Below are 18,443 nucleotides of genomic sequence, written 5' to 3' on the forward strand. Positions count from 1 at the left end.
AAAATTTTATAAGATGTCAAAAACATTATTCTTCGTTGCACACAATTGTTTTAGAGATGAAATCATATTTCAGTCGTAAAATTTTGGAGGTGACAAATTTTTGTTTTCAGTTTTATTGATTTATAAAAAAAACCCTTAGATAGACTTTTTTCAAAAAATATACTTCTTTGAGATCACGTTACAATATATTATATAAAATTTAATTCAAGTCTCTAGCGTTTTTGGTTCGTAAGATATTTAGGGTTAACTGAAATTTTCACCTTTTTTTCAAACTGCTATGGTGAAAAAACCACCCACGCAATTTTCTTGAGAGCCCTTTCTGCATCTTTCTGCCTTATTATCTGTATAACAAAATTTATTTGAAGTCGATATCTCTTCTGGTTCTTGAGCTATGGACGACGAAAATAAACGTCGCGAACGTACGGACGTACAAACGTACGTAAACACGCACGCACAGACATCTTTCTAAAAATCTTTTATTTCGACTCTAGGGACCTTGAAACGTCGAGAAATGTCAAAATTTTCAATTTGACAAATCGGACCCATTACAATAACTTCCTATGGGAAGTTAAAAAAAGGTTGGGATGCGACCAACACTGATAGCTTCCCATCCCGTCTGTTGATTTGTCTTGCTTAAAAGTTTGTAGGTTTTCGTGTTGAGTTAAAAAAGTTGGCAGTTGAATTATTCTTCAAAATTTTGCCAACAATATTTTTCATATAAGGAAATAGTTTAGTTTGTAAATTTGGTTTTGTTAAATATATTTTTAGTCAAAAACAAATGTTTACCAATTTTAGTAGCATTTCCTAAATTTTTACGAGTGGACGAGTGGAATTAATTTGAGAAACATCAAGAATCGAACATCGATTTTTACCAAATTTGCGTACTATTTCTTGTAGGTTTTGTTTTTTATGAAAAAACGGACTGTTGAATTTGTATGAAAAAAAACTTCTGAATATTGAAAAAAATATTTTCTGTGAAATAAATAAAGTTTGAAGACAATATTTTTAATTTTGGAAACGCTATTTGAGTTGAAAGTGTTAATGTTTTTGTTTAGGTTTTTATTTTTTGTAAGAAAACTATCAGTTAGATTTTTTTCAAAATTTTACTGAATATTGACAACAATATTTAAAAAATAAAAGTGGTTTAAAGCCAATATCCCAAAGTTTTAAAAAGATATTTGAGTCAAAATAAATTTTTAATAACTTGTATTAATGTTTTTGTTAAGGTTTTTATTTTTTGTAAAAAAATTTATCGATTCGATTTTTCGGAAAATTTATCAAAACGTAGAAAACAAGTTCTCATAAGTTAAAACTAAATGGAAGCCATAATCTTAAATTTTTGAAAAGATATTTGAGTCGAAAATCAATTTTTACCAACTTTTGTTAAATTTTCTTTTAAGTTTTTATTTTTGTAAAAAAAACTGTCTATTCGATTATTCTCAAAATTTGTCGGAATGTTGAAAAAAATATTTCTTATAAGATAAAATTAGTTAAAAGCCATTATCTCAAATTTTCGAAAAATTATTTGCGTAGAAATTCAATTTTTACCAACTTTAAGTAATGTTTGTAGGTTTTTATTTTTTTATAAAAAAAAACTGACGGACGTACTAACGCACGTACACACGGATGTACAGACATCTTTCTAAAAATCTTTTATTTCGACTCTAGGGACCTTGAAATGTCGAGAAATGTCAAAATTTTCAATTTGACAAACGGACCCGGACTTCGCAAAGGAAGTGTTTAAAAAATTAACTCTTTTTTAAAATAATCAATAAAATTATATGTGCTCAAAATATTTACTAAATAAAATATGTAAATAAATGGATTTTTTGTATTTTCTTTTTGAAAATGTTGAAAGTGCTATTTGTTAGACTTTGCTTGCAAGGTTAACCTTACAATGTTACAATTGTATGTAGATTCAGTAAAACTTCAATACTATTATGCAATAATATTGCTCATTTCTGACCAAGCAACATAAATATCAAATGAAAGGTGTGACTTAGTTTGTTATTTGTGGATGCAATATTTTCAAAAGCATCGCAGGTCTCGCGAGTCAAAAGCGGTGGATAAATAATTTAAAATCGGATAGAAGACATTTGTCTTAGATTCAGAACACAAGTTCAAATATTTTTGTATGTGATATATGATTTATGGTTTTAACTTTTTTCAAATGTCAGTTTAAAAGTAAAAACTGCCTGAATAGCAGTCTTTTCAAATTGAAACCTCTTATTGGAAATTCCTATTTTGCGGACAGCTCTTTATTAAGTGCACAAACCGTGCTAAAAGTCCGGATCTAGGGTTACATTTTCTTGCATTTTAAAAATCCATAAAAATAAAACAATTATAAAGAAAATGGAAAAAACGGCATGCTAGGAAATCACTCTGCTCTAATCATCTTTCGATGATTTGCATTTTACAGCCTTGAACCTTAAACCAATGAAAAATTTTCAAATCTCAGATTTTATTTCTTCAATGCTATTATGACAAGTGTTCACTAATATTTACATATATGCAATAAATTCAAATTGATTAACTATTAAATATCATGTATTTATGAGAAATTAAGAATTTACAGATAATACAAATGAATATATATTAAATTAAATCAGTACAAAGTCCGACTAGAATAATCTTATTTTGTATAAAAATGGAATGTTATTGCAATAAGATTATTTTTTTTTATTAGAAAGTGATTCAATATTAATTAAAAAAATGAAAACAAATTTGGCGATCCAAAAATATGGTATAGTGGTGCTTAAATAACCTTAATGGATGTTTTTAAAGATGTTTTTAAAAAGACAATAATACAAAAATCGATTTTAATCTCCAATTTGCTAAAATTTTGTAATTTATTGCTTTAAATTAAGAGCATCGCATAAGAGATATGAAAATATCAAATTTATACATGGATCGACACGTTACTCATCAATAAGACAGGAAGTCTTCTTTTTTTTAATATAAGAAAAGGGAGGACCAACAATTTTATGCAAAATTTAAATAGCTTTTTTGGGACCTAAATCTTTTGAAAAGAATATACATTTTAAAGTATGTGTACTCAATTCAAACGCACAAAATTTCAAAACATTAAAGACTTTAACTTTTAGTAATTTAATAAATCCTTATGTCAGCTGAGTTTTTGACATTTCAAATCAAAAGGCCAATTTCCCACGAATTCGAATTTAGCTAGGAAAGAATAAATACTTTAGAATGCCTCTTGAGTTGCTTAATATAAGTTTAATTTAAAAACTCTGTAACATGTACATATGTATGAGTATGTACATATTTAAAGTGTTATATTATCATTCATTAGTTATTGTAGTAACTATTCATCTATCTTGTATCAGCAACCTAGAACTTGACTCTTTCTAAGCCATATATAAAAGCAAAAAGGTTCACATTTTCAAGACATCATGCGAGTTTTATATTTTATACTTATCTGTTGCTTTTTGGACCCTCTTATACATTATACGTAATGATAAGAATTTTCAATATTTCAGAAGAAATAAGTGTTTGCTACATTTCATTTTAAAAAAAAAGTAATATAAACAGGTCCTCTTAATTAACACATAAATAAAGACAAGTTTACTTTGTTTAATCACAAGGTTTCATTTCAACTTTAAACTAGAAGTGTTTGGATGTTCAGCCTTATTGTTTTAAGTTCAATATGAACATTGCTGTAACGATGTGTCCAAGAAAATCATTGTTATAACTCTAATGCAGCTGCATTTCTATCGGATCAAGGTCTAAAATATATCAGAAATGCGTAGTTTTTTTTTTTTTTTTTTACACTTTACAACGCATTAATTATTAATAACTGAGACTTTGTTGGAAACAATCTAAAATAATAACTGCCACCATCTACCGCAATTCGGCTACCAATTTGCCACAATACTTAATGTACCTTTCGACTTTGAATTAATGAAAATACTTCTCAAAATTTATATTTTTCTGAAAAGGCCAAATAAAAGTTTCTTTCGCTGGCTTAACATTGTTTTTTACAGTTCTAAGGAAACAATATTGAAGGGGATTAAATGGCAGCTCCAAAGCGTCCAATCGACATCACCAAGACGACTGATAACATCCGCATTAGCCATCGCAACGGTTCGTTCACTGTTTCAATTTCAGTAAAGAAAAAAGTTTGTTAACAGGGCCGTTGACTTCAATGATTCTCTGTAGATGCAAAGGCTTCTCAACATTAGCCATTTCCGTGAATTGACTCCCACTCTCTAGGCTAAAACATTTTTTTAAATATTTTTTGAAAAATAAGTTTTTAATATATGATATTATAATAAATTCCCAATTTATTCTCTTTGAATTTCTGCTTTCTATTTTTATTTAATTACATGTTTTTCGAAGTTATAAAAAGATACATAAAGATGTATTTCAATTTATTACATATATCAAACCTTTGTACATTTTTGTTAATATCAATTTATAACTTAATTATACAAAGTAATACCTTTATTTCAGTTAAATGTCAAAGGTTTAAAAAAAAACTAAAATAATGTCATAAAACCCCTTATATAAATTCATCAATTTTATTTTATTCCAATATTTTAATGTTCCACAAAAATATATTCTGATGATTCACAGATCACTTAATCATTTCAAAGGGAGAATACATCAATTTAGAATCAAGCAACAAAAAAAAACTAATCTAACCCCAACAATGAGACATTTAAAATTACTTTAAACAAACTTGTTGTAATATACCTACTATTTCAAGATTGCACGAATCAGTCAGCATTTAAGTTCATTGCAATAAATTTTGTCTCGATTAACTTTGTTTGTTTTTGATTCTCACAAAGTGTAGACGTTTAAGAAAAAAAGATCGAAACAGAACAAAGCTAATCATTCGAAAGTGAATTTTTTAAAATAAATTTTATTAATTCTAATACATATGTGAGTTGGAATATGTTGCTTAGTAGTAATTTTTTTGTCAAGCCTTTGATTCGAAATTAAATATATATAAATTTGAGTAAATACAATAATTAATAACGAAAACAAAAAATTGTTTCAATAAGGTCGGCGTTTTTAAAAATCATTAACAACAAAATTTGTTTTTATTTAATTAAAAACCAGCGCATGTTTTTATGTATGTACTAACATAGCTTTACATAGAACCGATTGTTTGTAATTTAAGAAGATAAGAAACGTATGAGATCTTCAAATCATTTGAACCCACAAATGAATTAGAACATAATTTTTAAAATTCGTGTTTATTAAAATGGCCGCCGTAGCTGCAGTTTCAGCACTACTTTTTTTTCATAAACTTTCGAAAATTAATTTGAAGATTCGCTGCTTTATGAATTTCATACTTAGGGCCTTAAATCGATCGTAGAAAATTGACTTATTCAGATCTAATCAAATTGTGATCAACACTTCGTGATAAATTACCATTGTTTCGTCGATTGTTTGGCACGTTATCATTTATCAGCTCAGTTGCAGTGAAGATATTTTCAACAATCATTCTCGGATCTTCCGAGCTGCAAAAACGACAATTCGGATAGCCTCATCACTGACAAAGGGATCACGTTGCTTGTGCCTTCGTTTTTCGAACTGTGATTGAAAATTGGTATCATTTTTTTTACTAAATTTAGCAACTTCAATGCGTTGGTGAAGAGTTCATAGTTCTTTTTTTAAAGTAAATTTTAAATGTTAAAAAATGACCCCTTCAAAAGTGATAGCTGCCAAAGATTTGAAAGTATACAAAAACAACCAAGAAGTTTTTCATTTCACTTTCAAAATTTAGACTTTACAAAATAATAGGTTTCAGAACTGTGTTTTTGATTCAATGGTTTTACTCTTGACATATAAAATCTACATATGGCAAGTTTTGAGTTCATAACAAATTTCGAACTCGAGATTTTAACCAAACACGACACTATGGTGGCAGAGAAGTCGAAAAAAGTGGGGCCTTCGATTCCGTCCGTCTGCTGTCTATCCTGGCCCCTACAGACCAACCAAACCATTGGGACACCTGCAAATTTGGAAGCTAAGGTTTTTTTAGCCAACTTGTGCTAGGCGTTCTTTTTTTATTTGTGTAAGTCTAAAAATAACAGATTTGTCTTGCTTATAGTTTGTAGGTTTTCGTGTTGGGTTAAAAAAGTTGTCAGTTCAATTATTCTTAAAAATTTTAAAATTACCAACAATATTTTTCATATAAAGAAATAGTTAAGTTTCAAAATCTAGTTTTGTTAAATAGATTTTTAGTCGAAAACAATTCTTTACCAATTTTAGGAGCATTTCTAACATTTTTAAAAATTAGATGAATGAAATTATTTTGAGAGATATCAAGAACCGAACATCAATTTTTACCAAATTTGCGTACTATTTTTTGTAGATTTAATTTTTTTAATGAAAAAACGGAATGTTGGATTTTTATAAGAAAAGTACTGAATACCGAAAACAATATTTTCTGTAAAAAAAAGTTTCAAGACAATATTTTTAATTTTTGATTGATTTTTTTTAATCTTTATTTTTTGTAAAAAAAAGTGTTAATTAGTTTTTCTCAAAATTTTACTGAATGTTATCAACCATATTTTTTATAAGATAAAAGCTGCCTAAAGCCAATATCTCAAAGTTTTGAAAAGATATTTGAGTCTAAAACGAATTTTTACCAACTTTTATTAATTTTCTGTTTATGTTATTATTTTTTGTAAGAAAAACTGTCATATAGATTTTTTTTTAAATTGTATTTAATGTTGAAAACATTATTTCTATAAGTCAAAATTAGTTAGAAGCCATAATCTCAAATTTTTAAAAAGGTATTTGTGTTGAAAATTATTTTTTACCAACTTTTGTTAAATTTTCTTTTAATTTTTTTTTTTTGAAAAATAAACTGTCAATTATATTTTTTTCAAAATTTTACTGAATGTTGACAACAATATTTTTTTAAATATAAAAGCTGCTTAAAGCCTGTATCTCAAAGTTTTGAAAAGATATTTGAGTTTAAAACCGTTTTTACTAACTTTTGTTAATTTTCTGTTTAGATTTTCTCTTCTGGTTCTTGAGCTATGGACGACGAAAAAAACGTCGCGAAAGTGCGTACACACGCACGTATAGACATGTTACTAAATAATCTATTTCGACTCTAAGGACGTTGAAACGTCGAGAAATGTCAAATTTTTCAATTCTATAAATCGGACCCATTAAAATTTTGACAATAATTTACGAAATTGACATGTAAAAATTAATACGCTGTTTATTATAGAGTATTCAAAATATTTTTAAACTCAAATTGGAAAATTTTATATATTCATGTTAAAAAAAAACTCTCTCTCTCTTCGAAACCACTTAATGAACATAATTAAACTTATAAATAGTACGAGTATAAAAGAATATTATTTAGTTTCGTTTTTCAACAAAAACAAAAAAGGAAACAAATCTTTTGTTGTCATCACGTATCTTCAAAAAAACACGAATATCTTTATTTTACCGTTTTTGTTTGAACTTCCATTATTCGAATCACGTATGTATATAGGATAGGTTAACGACAAAAAAAAATTAAATACTTGAATCAGCAGCACGCCAACATTAATAGTTCTAGTAAATGTAAAACAAAACCAATTCACAAAAACAAAAGATATTTATTACCATAGCAAAGTTCGACTAGACTTCGACTCGATACAGAAGATGAACAATCACGGTATCACGTTTGTGTATTAAACTAATTTTCTACAATAAATTGTCACTTTTGCTTTTATATCTTTATATACCCTCCCTGTGTACTGAACTTGTGTGAGAAGATGAACCATCACCATAGTAATATTTTATAAAAATGCTAATGAATGGGAATCGGATAATAAAACAAAAAGCCGGCCGGCTACCGATTGCCTCTTATCGGACTTTAAACGCAGATCTTATGACGTGAAACTCAAACATGTGTAATCGGTAAAGTGCGTTACGTTCAATGTCCGTTCAGAATTTTAATATTTAACTTCCATTACTGTGATTTTTATAGTTGTTGTTAATGTTGAATCTTTTTATGTTTACATAGTTCTTGACGGAAGTCATTTTCTTAATCATTTTGCTCGAGGAAAATTATTCAAAGGTGCATTCACATCTTTCAGATAGAACCTATAATGCGAATGTTATTACAGTTAACTGCTTATAATAGGTTTTTTTCTTCTGTGGATTTAACATGTTCTGAGTTCGATTAAGTACCTACAGGGCCGCATTTGACATCTAAGGTCAATGCAGGTTTTGTAATAAAAGTTTTCTTTTTGAATAGCGGGCTAATTGGGAAGCTGTCACTTTTAAACACAGTGCAAGCGTTAGGAAAATATGGAAGGATTTAAAAGGTGATACCGGTGCACATTGGTCTTAAAGTACTGAACATCAAAATGGGGGGGAAAAACAGAGTTAGCCAAAGCATTCCACATTCTCGATGTGCGATTTAAGAAAGAATCTCTATACTTGACAGTACGCCCGAAATTGAGCTCAAGGGTAAACTGATGAGCATTCCTAGAAGAGCGAGTATTACGGCTGAATTGTTTAAGGGGTGGAATGCAACTGGCTAATTCGACAGAACATTGTTTGTAAAAATATCTATAAAACAACGAAAGGCATGAAACATTGCGGCGGTGTTCTAGCGATGTAAATGTTTCGATTTTAGTTCTGTCGCCTATCATTTTTAAAGCCCTTTTTTGAATTCTATCCAAAAGAATTAAACTTGTTTTGGGCACCTGTCCAGATATTGAAATTAATCAAGCATTGGACGGATGAAAGCTTTGTAGATTATAGCCAGATCAGAAGGGTTGAAACAAAAATTTCTTGCATCGTCAGAGAAATTCTAAGCACCTGGCAGCATTTTTGGCGATATCGAATATGTGATCATTTTCATTCCCACTGATATTTGATTGGTTTCCTGGATGCAAGTGCCACTCATAGATAGTGGCATGGGGGGTGCGTTAAGCTTTAACGACATGAGACAGCATTGAGTTTTCGAACCATTAAATTCTACACGGTTTTTGATTTCACACATGCTGTCAAGATCAGAATTTAATGAGCTTATCATACGCTGCCGTTGAAGTTCCACATCTAGAAACAAATATGAAAAGCTGACGGTACTGTCGTCGGCGAAACAGTTTAATGGATTAGAAATGACTGACAAAATAGTTAATGAATATAAGAAAGAGAGTCGGAGACAAAACGGAGCCCTGGGGGACACCAGCATTTATTTTATGAATTTCAGACTTGTAACCATCTAATACAACTTGTATTGAACGGTTGGAAAGGTAATTTCTAATCCAACGAAAAAGAGATTCATAAATGCCAAAAGCACGCATTTTCGATAAGAGAGCTTGGTGCCAGACTCTATCAAATGCTTTTGAAATATCAAGTGGAATAATCTTACTTTCTCCAAAACGATGTAAAGATTTGTTCCACTGTTCGGTAAGATGAACCATGAGATCACCAGTGGACCTATTGCTACGAAAGGCATATTGTCGGTCATTAAGAAGCTTCCGTTCTTCAAGATATTTCTTAAGCTAAAAATTAATCACCGTTTCCATGACCTTAGTTTGAGGGGGAGGAGGATTCGCCTTTTTTAGGGACAGGCTGGTCCTATCGAATAGGACAGATGGAAAAGCTTACGCAGTGGTTTTGCCAGCGTTGAAGAACACCTCTTTAGAACAATAGGGGGAATACTATCCGGGCCAGCGGATTTGTGTATGTCAAGGTCTTTCAGTACTCTTTACATTTAACAACTAAAAACTACACCTTTAATAAAAATTCATATGCAACGAAACAATAGTAGGTAACCGTTGCGTGATATTGGCATGATAGTTAATGACAAGGACTGTAATGCTAGAAGTCTTGGGCTTAATCCCTGCCTGTGCCACCTAAAGTTTTTTTTCGCTGGTAGGTACTGCCCCTTGCAAGGAATTCTGTCATGAAAAGTGCTTTCTAATATCACCCATTAGGTCCCTCCATCCTTGACATGACTCAACCTCAGGAAAGGTTGAGAGTTGTAAGTCACTAGGCCCTTATTCTCAACAGACTGTTGCTCCACCTTATTTATTTGTTTTTTACGAAACGATAGCAATTTTTCAAGATATTTTTTCTTACCCTGTTATTTCTCAAACAACTCCGAGATCCTATGATTCAACACAGTTAGACTGTTTTCTTTGGAATGACGTGAAAAAAGGGTTATTTCAATGCTCCACAATCTTTTTAAGACCTTTAATAAAATTCGTGAAATTTACGAAGATATTTATTTATTTAAATTTGGCCATGAATCTATTTGGCTGTAATTGTTTATCATTGTTGCCATTAACAACCTTTCTCTTTATAATAAAATCATCATTCATTGAAGCCTCGTTTTTTAACATCAAAATAAAACATTTAGTTAGTTTTCTAATTACTAATTACTTTAAAATTAAGTGTTAAACATCGTATGACTTTAAGTATCAACAAAGTTAAAAAGTTTCTATCTAGGAAGTTTGACTACAAATTTAAAATATGTAAAATAAGGTTCCAGGTTCCTCTTATAAAGTACACAATCAAATATAAAGAAGTCATGTGATCTTTGAATGCACCAAGTTCTAAGTTAAGCCTTCATGTAGCATCTCGTGATAGAATTTGAAGCTGCAAACAAAGTAACATTAACGCGTTCCTGTTTCATAAATTCTTTATGGTCATAGAGAAAATACAACATTTTATGCTGATGATTAACAAAACAACAACAACAACTAGGAAAGGCCGGCTCTGACATAGAATTGCTTTTATGCATCTCAAGATCAAAAAATCAAACAACTTTAGCCTTGAGAGTTCCATAAATGGTTCACGATTGAAATAATATGAAACCAGTTCAAACAACAGCATCCAGTTTCAACGTCATTTCCATTGAAACATTAGATGGTGGAAGTTTTTTGTTTTAAAATAATTATACATATATGTAACTTACCTACAGATGTTTAGTTCTATAGTATAGCAAATTTTTTTTAGCTAGAAACTTTGTTATTTCTAATAATTATTAAATATTCACTTATTATAATGAAAACGTATTTACTTTAATTAATTTATTGTTGAAAAAAATCTGAAAAAATAACAATACTTTTTAATATTGTAATTAACTGATTTATGATAAATTAAGCTATAGTAAACATAAAAAGCATAATATAATTAATATCTTTATTAAGTACCTGAATAAGTTGTCTATCTAAATTTAATCAAGCTTCTCATTTAATTAAATGTCTTGTTTATGTTTTTTTTTTTTGTTTATCATAAACTTACTTAAACTATAAACATATACATTTATTATTAATACTCAACTTTTATTTAAAAACACATTATTTTGGAATATTCAAATTATTATTAATGAACGAAAGTTTGTGTGATAACAATTATTTAAAAAAAAAGTGATGATGTTTCTGACGTACAATGACTAATAATATTGACTTTTTTAGGAAAAAAAAAGTGATTAAGACAACAAAATTTAAACTTTAGAGTAGTGTTTATCTACATATATGATGTTAAGGCAAAGTTGTCAGGAATAGATCTTTCTCGTAAAAAGTTGATTTTTTTAAAATAAAAAAATAAATCGGAATCTTAGTTAGTTTCATTATTTGTGTGTTCTTAGTAAGGTTTATCTCTTTTGTTCTTACTTAAAATAATAAAATTGTGGTGTTTAATTAGAAACCTTTTATTTATTTCAAAATTTTTTTTTGTGGTTATTAATATCTGCAAACAATTTATACACATTCATTCCTTTTTTAACTTCCCATAGGAAGTTATTGTAATGGGTCCGATTTGTCAAATTGAAAATTTTGACAGTTCTCGACGTTTCAAGGTACTAGGGTCGAAATAAAAGATTTTTAGGAAGATGTTTATGAGTGCGTGTTTACGTATGTACGTTCGTACGTCCGTACTTTCGCGAAGTTTTCGTTATCCATAGCTTAAGAACAAAATGAAATATCGACTTCAAATAAATGTTGTTATACAGATAATAAGGCAGAAACATGCAGAAAGGGCTCTCATGAAAATTGCGTGGGTGTTTTTTTCTACCATAGCAGTTAAAAAAAGGGACAATTTTAAATATCTTACAAACCAACAACACTAGAGACTTAAATATTAAATGGTAATGCATTGTAACATGATACCAAACAAATATATTTTTTGAAAAAAATTAAATAAAGCATTTTTTTTTAAACCAAAAAACTGAAAAAAATGTGTCACTTCTAAAATTTTACGAATGCAAAATGATTTTAACTCCAAAACTATTTTGTGCAATGAAAAATAACGTTTTAACATCTGGTAAAGTTTTATAAAAACCTAAAAAAAAAACATTACTTGGTAAAAATTTATTTTCGACTCAAATATCTTTTCAAAACTTTGAGATATGGGCTTTAAAATACTTTTATCTTTTAAGAAATATTGCTATCAAAATTCAGTAAAATTTTGAGAAAAATCGAACTGTCAGTTTTTTTACGAAAAATCAAAACTTTATAAAAAAAAAAACAATACTAAAACTTGGTAAAAATTTACTTTTGACTGAAATAGCTTTTCAAAAATTAAAAATATTGTCTTGAAACTTTTTTTCCACAGAAAATAATGTTTTTAATATTAAGTATTATTTTATAAAAATGCAACAGTCCGTACGCAAATTTCGTAAAAATTGATTTTCGGTTCTTGATATCTCTCAAATTAATTTCATTCATCCAATGTGTAAAAAATTAAGAAATGCTACTTAAATTAGTAAGAATTTGATTTCGACTAAAAAACAATTTAACAAAACTATATTTTAAAACTAAACTATTTCTTTATATTAAAAATATTGTTGGTAATTTCAAAATTTTTAAGAATAATTCAACTGAAAACTTTTTTAATCCATCACGAAAACCTACAAACTTTGAAGCAAGACAAGTCTACTGACGCAATGGGAAGTTTTCAGTGCGGCCCACATCTCAGCCTCTTTATTTTTGCATTAAAAGAAATGCTGGGATACTGTCCACACTGATAACCCGCCTGTTGATTTCTCTAAAACTTTAACAAAATATTCATAATTTTGTGTGAGATTCAAAATTTTAAGACAATGTTTTTATTTGTTCTCCTAATACTTGCTTCGAAATCCGTTTCTTATCAATTTTTTTTGTTTTTCACTTCTTTTAAATTTGTTTTCTTTTTTTTTCTAAGAAATTTACTTAAAGTAAACAACAATGTTTTACATAAATTAAGTTAGATTTCCAAATCTGTTTTTGTTAATGAGATTCTTAGTCAAAAACCAAATTCTACCAATTTTAGAAGCATTTTTTAAAGTTTTTATTTCTATGGTAAAACAAAATAGATTGGATTTTTCTAAGACCATTTATCTTCCGTAAACATTACTAACTTTTGGATTTTTATAAAATTAATTAATGAATGCTGAAAACAATATTTTTTTCAAAATAAAATTTGTTTGAAGCCAAAACTTTTATTTTTAAAAAGATATTTGAGTCGAAAATCATGCTTTACCAAATTTTGAGAATTTTTTTTTCTTTTATTTTTGTAAAAAAAATTGTCTATAAGATTTTTCTCAAAATTTTAACAGATGGCGAAAAACGTCATTCTTCGTTGCATAAAATTTATTTTTAAGGTAAAATCATTATTTTTTCATCAAATATTCTATTCGACTCATGATTTTTTCCATTTTTTTTTACAAAAAACACAGTTAATTGATTTTTTTTTTCAAAATCATGCTTGTTTGGTATCAGAACCAACATATTTTTTTAATTGCTATAGTAAGTAATAAATATTAAACTCAAAGTTCTTTTTTCATCTTTCTGAGTTATTATCTGTGAAACAAAATTTATTTGAATTTAAGGGGTCTTAAACTGTCAAAATTTTCAATTTGAGAAATCGGAAAATTACAATAACTTTCTATTTGATGTTAAAATACAGTTTGTTAATTTCTTTTAAATTATACCAATTATGTATGATTTAATTCCAGTCGATAACATTATTGGTTCGTGCGATTTTTCGGCCTTTATTTATTCAATCGAGGAAAAATGCCGTCTTTTCATTAGTGTCTTCATCTTTGGAAACAGGTAAAAGTCACACGTAGCCATATCTGGAGAATATGGTGGTTGGGGCATGACTACATTATTGTTTTTAGTAAAAAAATAACGAACAAGCAACACCAGATTGTGGTGCAATCTGAGCGTTTTTTTTTTTCAAATTGCTTCACGCAAACGTCTCATAACTTCAAGGTATTACTCCTTATTAACCTTACGATCTTGTGGTAAGAACTCTTAATGCACTGTGCCATTATAATCGAAGAAAACAGTAAGCAAAACCTTCACATTTGGTAGAAATTGACGTGCTTTTTTCGCTTCCAGGTGGACGATACACCCAATTTTTATCACCAGTTATGACCCTTTCAAGCAAACTTGGATAGTCGTTCAACATGATCCTGAGCGATGTCCATGCGAATGTTTTTTGGTCTCTTGAATTCTTTCATTGTTTAAACAAGCAAAAATCGCCGAGCTCAAAGAATTACGTCGAAACTTACCAACTACCACAGACAAAGTAAACAGTGAATATATCTGAAAATTGCATCATACTTTAGGGGCATGTATACCAACACAATAAAAAAAAATCGACTTTTGGACTCTCCAGACCCACGAAATTTACTTTTTAAACACAACTCGTATATTGAAAAGAACGGATATTCCTGAATTTGAGCTTGAATCAGAGTTTGAATTGGAATCAACATTTAGATTAACTCTAAAACGAATTATTCAAAACCATAGAGGATTTTTACTTTATTATAATATAATTTATTTGTAAGGGATATGTTGTGTTTGTGGTAGAAACATTTTAATTCTGAAATCAGAACATTTATTTGTTTGTACAGCAGAACAAAACAATGTAATTTTGTCGAACAGTACTATAGGTGCTACACAGACTTATAAATTAGTAAACAAAAAATTAAATTAATTTCTTTCGTTCTTAATTCCTAAACTATGGTAGTAGTAAAAATGTTCTTATACAAAAAATAAATTAGGTAGCACAACAGTCCGTAGAGAACAAGGGCCTAGTGACTAACAACTCTCAACCATTCCTGTGTGCGAGTAATTGCAGGGATGGAGGGGACCTACAGTTAACATGCCCAATCCGAACGGCTAATCTGAGAAAGCACTTTTTCATGACAAGAATTACTCTTGGAGAATTTGTCAATTCCTTGCAAAAGGCAGAAGCCGTAAATAAAAACTTTAGGTGGCACAGGGATCGAACCCAAGACCTCTGACATGACAGTCGAACTCCGTTTTTTTAAATTCTTTTTTATTAATTTATTCTAAAAACTATCTTAAAGCTAGACAAATATTTATAAAACTACGCTTATTAACCATAACTTAGAACTAACTTACTGGTCCCATTCGGAGACTTTGAGTTAAAATATAACACTTAATACTAATGCTTTTCGGCCCTAAGATCTCTTTTACTGTAATTCATTTAATTTATTTTTGTTTATTAGAAAATAAAAAAAAAACTAATTTGAATATCTTTTTTTATTTTTACTTAAAAACTACTTAAAATTAGGTTCTTAAAATAAAACTTAAAACTAACTTAAACTACCTATTCTACCTATAAACTACTTAAAACTTGTTGTCCTTTTTTTTCTTTTTCCATGTTTTTTTCTTAACCCTCATTCCACGGGTACTTCTGTTCTAATTACAGTTATCTTCTTGACATTGGCAGTTTGGTCATTCATTTGACAAGTTCGTAGAGAGTTTTTGGTATTACTCATAAATTCATTCTAAAAAAATTATTTCAAACCCTCGGAAATTTCATAAATTGAGTGTTAAGATTGAAATTTGTCACTCTGCTATTTTTGTGCTTATAGAAAGGTCTTAATTGTCAGTATTCATATCATGAGTCAACTCTGTAGAATTGCTACAATTTGTTTGGTGGTGTCGAACCACAGATTAACTTACAATGACTAATGGAATATTTGCGGTAATCTATGAACTATGGCAAACGATAAGTTTGAACCTAAAGTGAAGCATTTTATTTCATAAAAGGCATACAAATAAGGCTACTGCAACTTTCATCTATACCCATGGAAATTCAACTTCATTTTAATACACTGTACAAAAAGTCTTCTCAAATCACCAAATAGTTATAAGAAACTGTGTGTTTTGTTTTTATTATTAGGAATCGAATCTGGCTGACTTTAAAATGATATTTCAAACAACTTTCTATGATGATATGATGTTGTATTTTCTTGATCGCATCTCTGTCGAATATTGTTTTGGCCTTTTTTTCTTGTCGAAATTGTGCCGGTGTAAGATTGCTCAATCAAATTTGCCTAAATTGATGTTTCAATAAAAAAAACCTATTGGTGGTTTCAAATTTTAATAAAACATTCGCATCCTATAAAACTATTGTTGTCTTATGTTAATAAATCATTATACACGACAATATTTACCACTTTTATGATTTTTTTTCTCGAAGTGCATTGTGTGGGTACCACACAATAATTTATCTCCATAATATCCATTGTGTTGCGGTTCTTGCTCTCGTAAGTAGCACACCAAGAAGATAAATCTCATATCGCATAAAGATACTTGGGTTAATGCACTTTTTGCTGCTACCCTGATGAATATAGGGCCTTATAACAACTCAACTAAAAATGAATATACCTAGATTGTTGCTGCATGATGAATATATCGGATATTGCAATCTTATTTTTTCTCAAAGTCTAAGCTTCACAAAAAATCTTAGACATAATTCAAGATATCTGATTATGATGTCGTGTCTAAGTCGAAGACAATGTTGAAAATTATGTTTATGCACATTTTGTAAGGAAATAATTAACTTTTATTATTTTTTAAATTTTCTTTTTCCAGATGAAGTAAAATGGAAAATCAATGCTGATAAAATAAAACACCTACTGTTTTAACAAAACCAACTTCTAATTAATACAAAAATTGATACAATATGATTAAAACTATGACAACAAATAAGAAAACTGCAACAAGTAGTTGCTGTTCTCATCAAAATACGTCAAACTCGGATATAAATGAGATCAGTGTAGAATCACAAGAACTCAAAGAGAAAGTTGGTTTGAAGTATCTTCCTAGCTGGCCACCCGTTAATTTGGAGTTTCGTGATTTGAATTATTCAGTTCCAGATTTAACTAAAGGTAAATATAGAATAAATCATATAATTCAAACAGTTTTATTTTAGCTAGAATCAAGTTGAGCAAAAATCAAAATATTAAAGCAATGTTCTTGGGGAAATAGAGAATTTAACAAGTGACAGCCATGTTTTCGGGGATGTTAGATATAAAATTTGTTTCATCAGTATATAATAAAATAAAAAGTGCACATACGCCCTAGTGCTCCCATATTTTGTAGTGGTTTATTTTTGTCAATATTGTGTGGTTCTACTTTGCATGAAGTTGATAGTTGGCATAACTAAGTTTGAGTGGAGTATGTTTAAAAGAAGGCATTTACAATTCTTAGGCACTTCGAAAACATTACTCACAAATATTATTTTTGTGCAAAATTCCTTTCATCGTCCTTTGTATATCCCATAAAGTAAATCCTAAATTTGGATTGCAACAAAAACTTTCAGCAGATGTTTGAAATTAAATGATTTTTAAATTTTTCCCAAAATACTTGAAAGGTGATAGTTTGTTTAGAGAAATATCGATATGGTCACACATTGCGTTTTTATTTCTACTCAAAAATTACATTTACAAGTAAATAAACAACTTAAAAGTAACCTGGAAAAAATATCTAAAAAATCATTTGTCAAATGTAAGTTAATGCAACGCTATACTCAATTTCTGCGATTTTTACAGAAATATTGTTTCATTCTTGGACGAAATCATGAAATTTTGTATTCCTGGAAGTTCAATGAAACATTTCTAATTTAATTATTTGTTTCTTAATTCTGATGTCCACATTTGCATATAAATCTAATAAATCAACCACCTAACACAAACCTTTCAATAACAATTAAAACAAAAAGTGTCTTTAAGAATCTGGTTCTAAGTTTTGTTACGATGCAAGGACAAGTTCTATTGTCGTGTCACAGCACTATGGAATTATATTTAATTGAAAACAATACTAATCCAACTTCATAAATCCAGTTTTTTTGCATTGTTTATTAAAATACAATATAATATAATGTTTAAGAATTTATTGAGGTCTAGACTCGGAATCCCACACTGACTTCACAACAAGAGTAATGTAAAACACAAAAATGTGATAATATTTTATGCAAATGCAGTTTTTGTTTAAAAGGTTAAAGACCTAGTCGTTCGTATTGCATCTTATAAATTTACTTTAATTTGACATATCAATGACACTTATTGTAAATAAGATATAGATGGACCCAAACCGCTTTTGTATTAACTTTCTTTTAAATAATTTTGTCTTCGAAATTATAATTATACCTTGCTGAAAGTTTTTGGTTGCCTTAATTCAAAATCACTGTAAATTTTTAAGGAC

General features: G+C 28.9%; 2 protein-coding genes across 3 annotated transcripts in view; one reads left to right on the forward strand and one right to left on the reverse strand.

Moving 5' to 3' along the window:
- Positions 1–18,443, reverse strand: part of LOC129949726 (tetraspanin-6-like) — a 332,660-nt gene that overhangs the window by 33,259 nt on the left and 280,958 nt on the right. The window lies entirely within an intron of this gene.
- Positions 1–18,443, forward strand: part of LOC129949716 (ATP-binding cassette sub-family G member 1) — a 41,899-nt gene that overhangs the window by 11,943 nt on the left and 11,513 nt on the right. The window contains exons 1-2 of one of the 2 annotated variants that reach the window (XM_056061346.1): positions 4,756–4,902; positions 16,833–17,128. In XM_056061346.1, coding sequence (XP_055917321.1) covers positions 16,924–17,128 — 205 coding nt within the window. In that variant the 5' untranslated portion in view covers positions 4,756–4,902; positions 16,833–16,923. Of the gene's footprint in view, positions 1–4,755; positions 4,903–16,832; positions 17,129–18,443 lie in introns of those variants that run through there. The other variant, XM_056061345.1, reaches the window with a different exon arrangement.

The sequence above is a fragment of the Eupeodes corollae genome, chromosome 3 (genome assembly GCF_945859685.1).
Source record: "Eupeodes corollae chromosome 3, idEupCoro1.1, whole genome shotgun sequence".
Classification (NCBI taxonomy): Eukaryota; Metazoa; Arthropoda; class Insecta; order Diptera; family Syrphidae; genus Eupeodes; species Eupeodes corollae.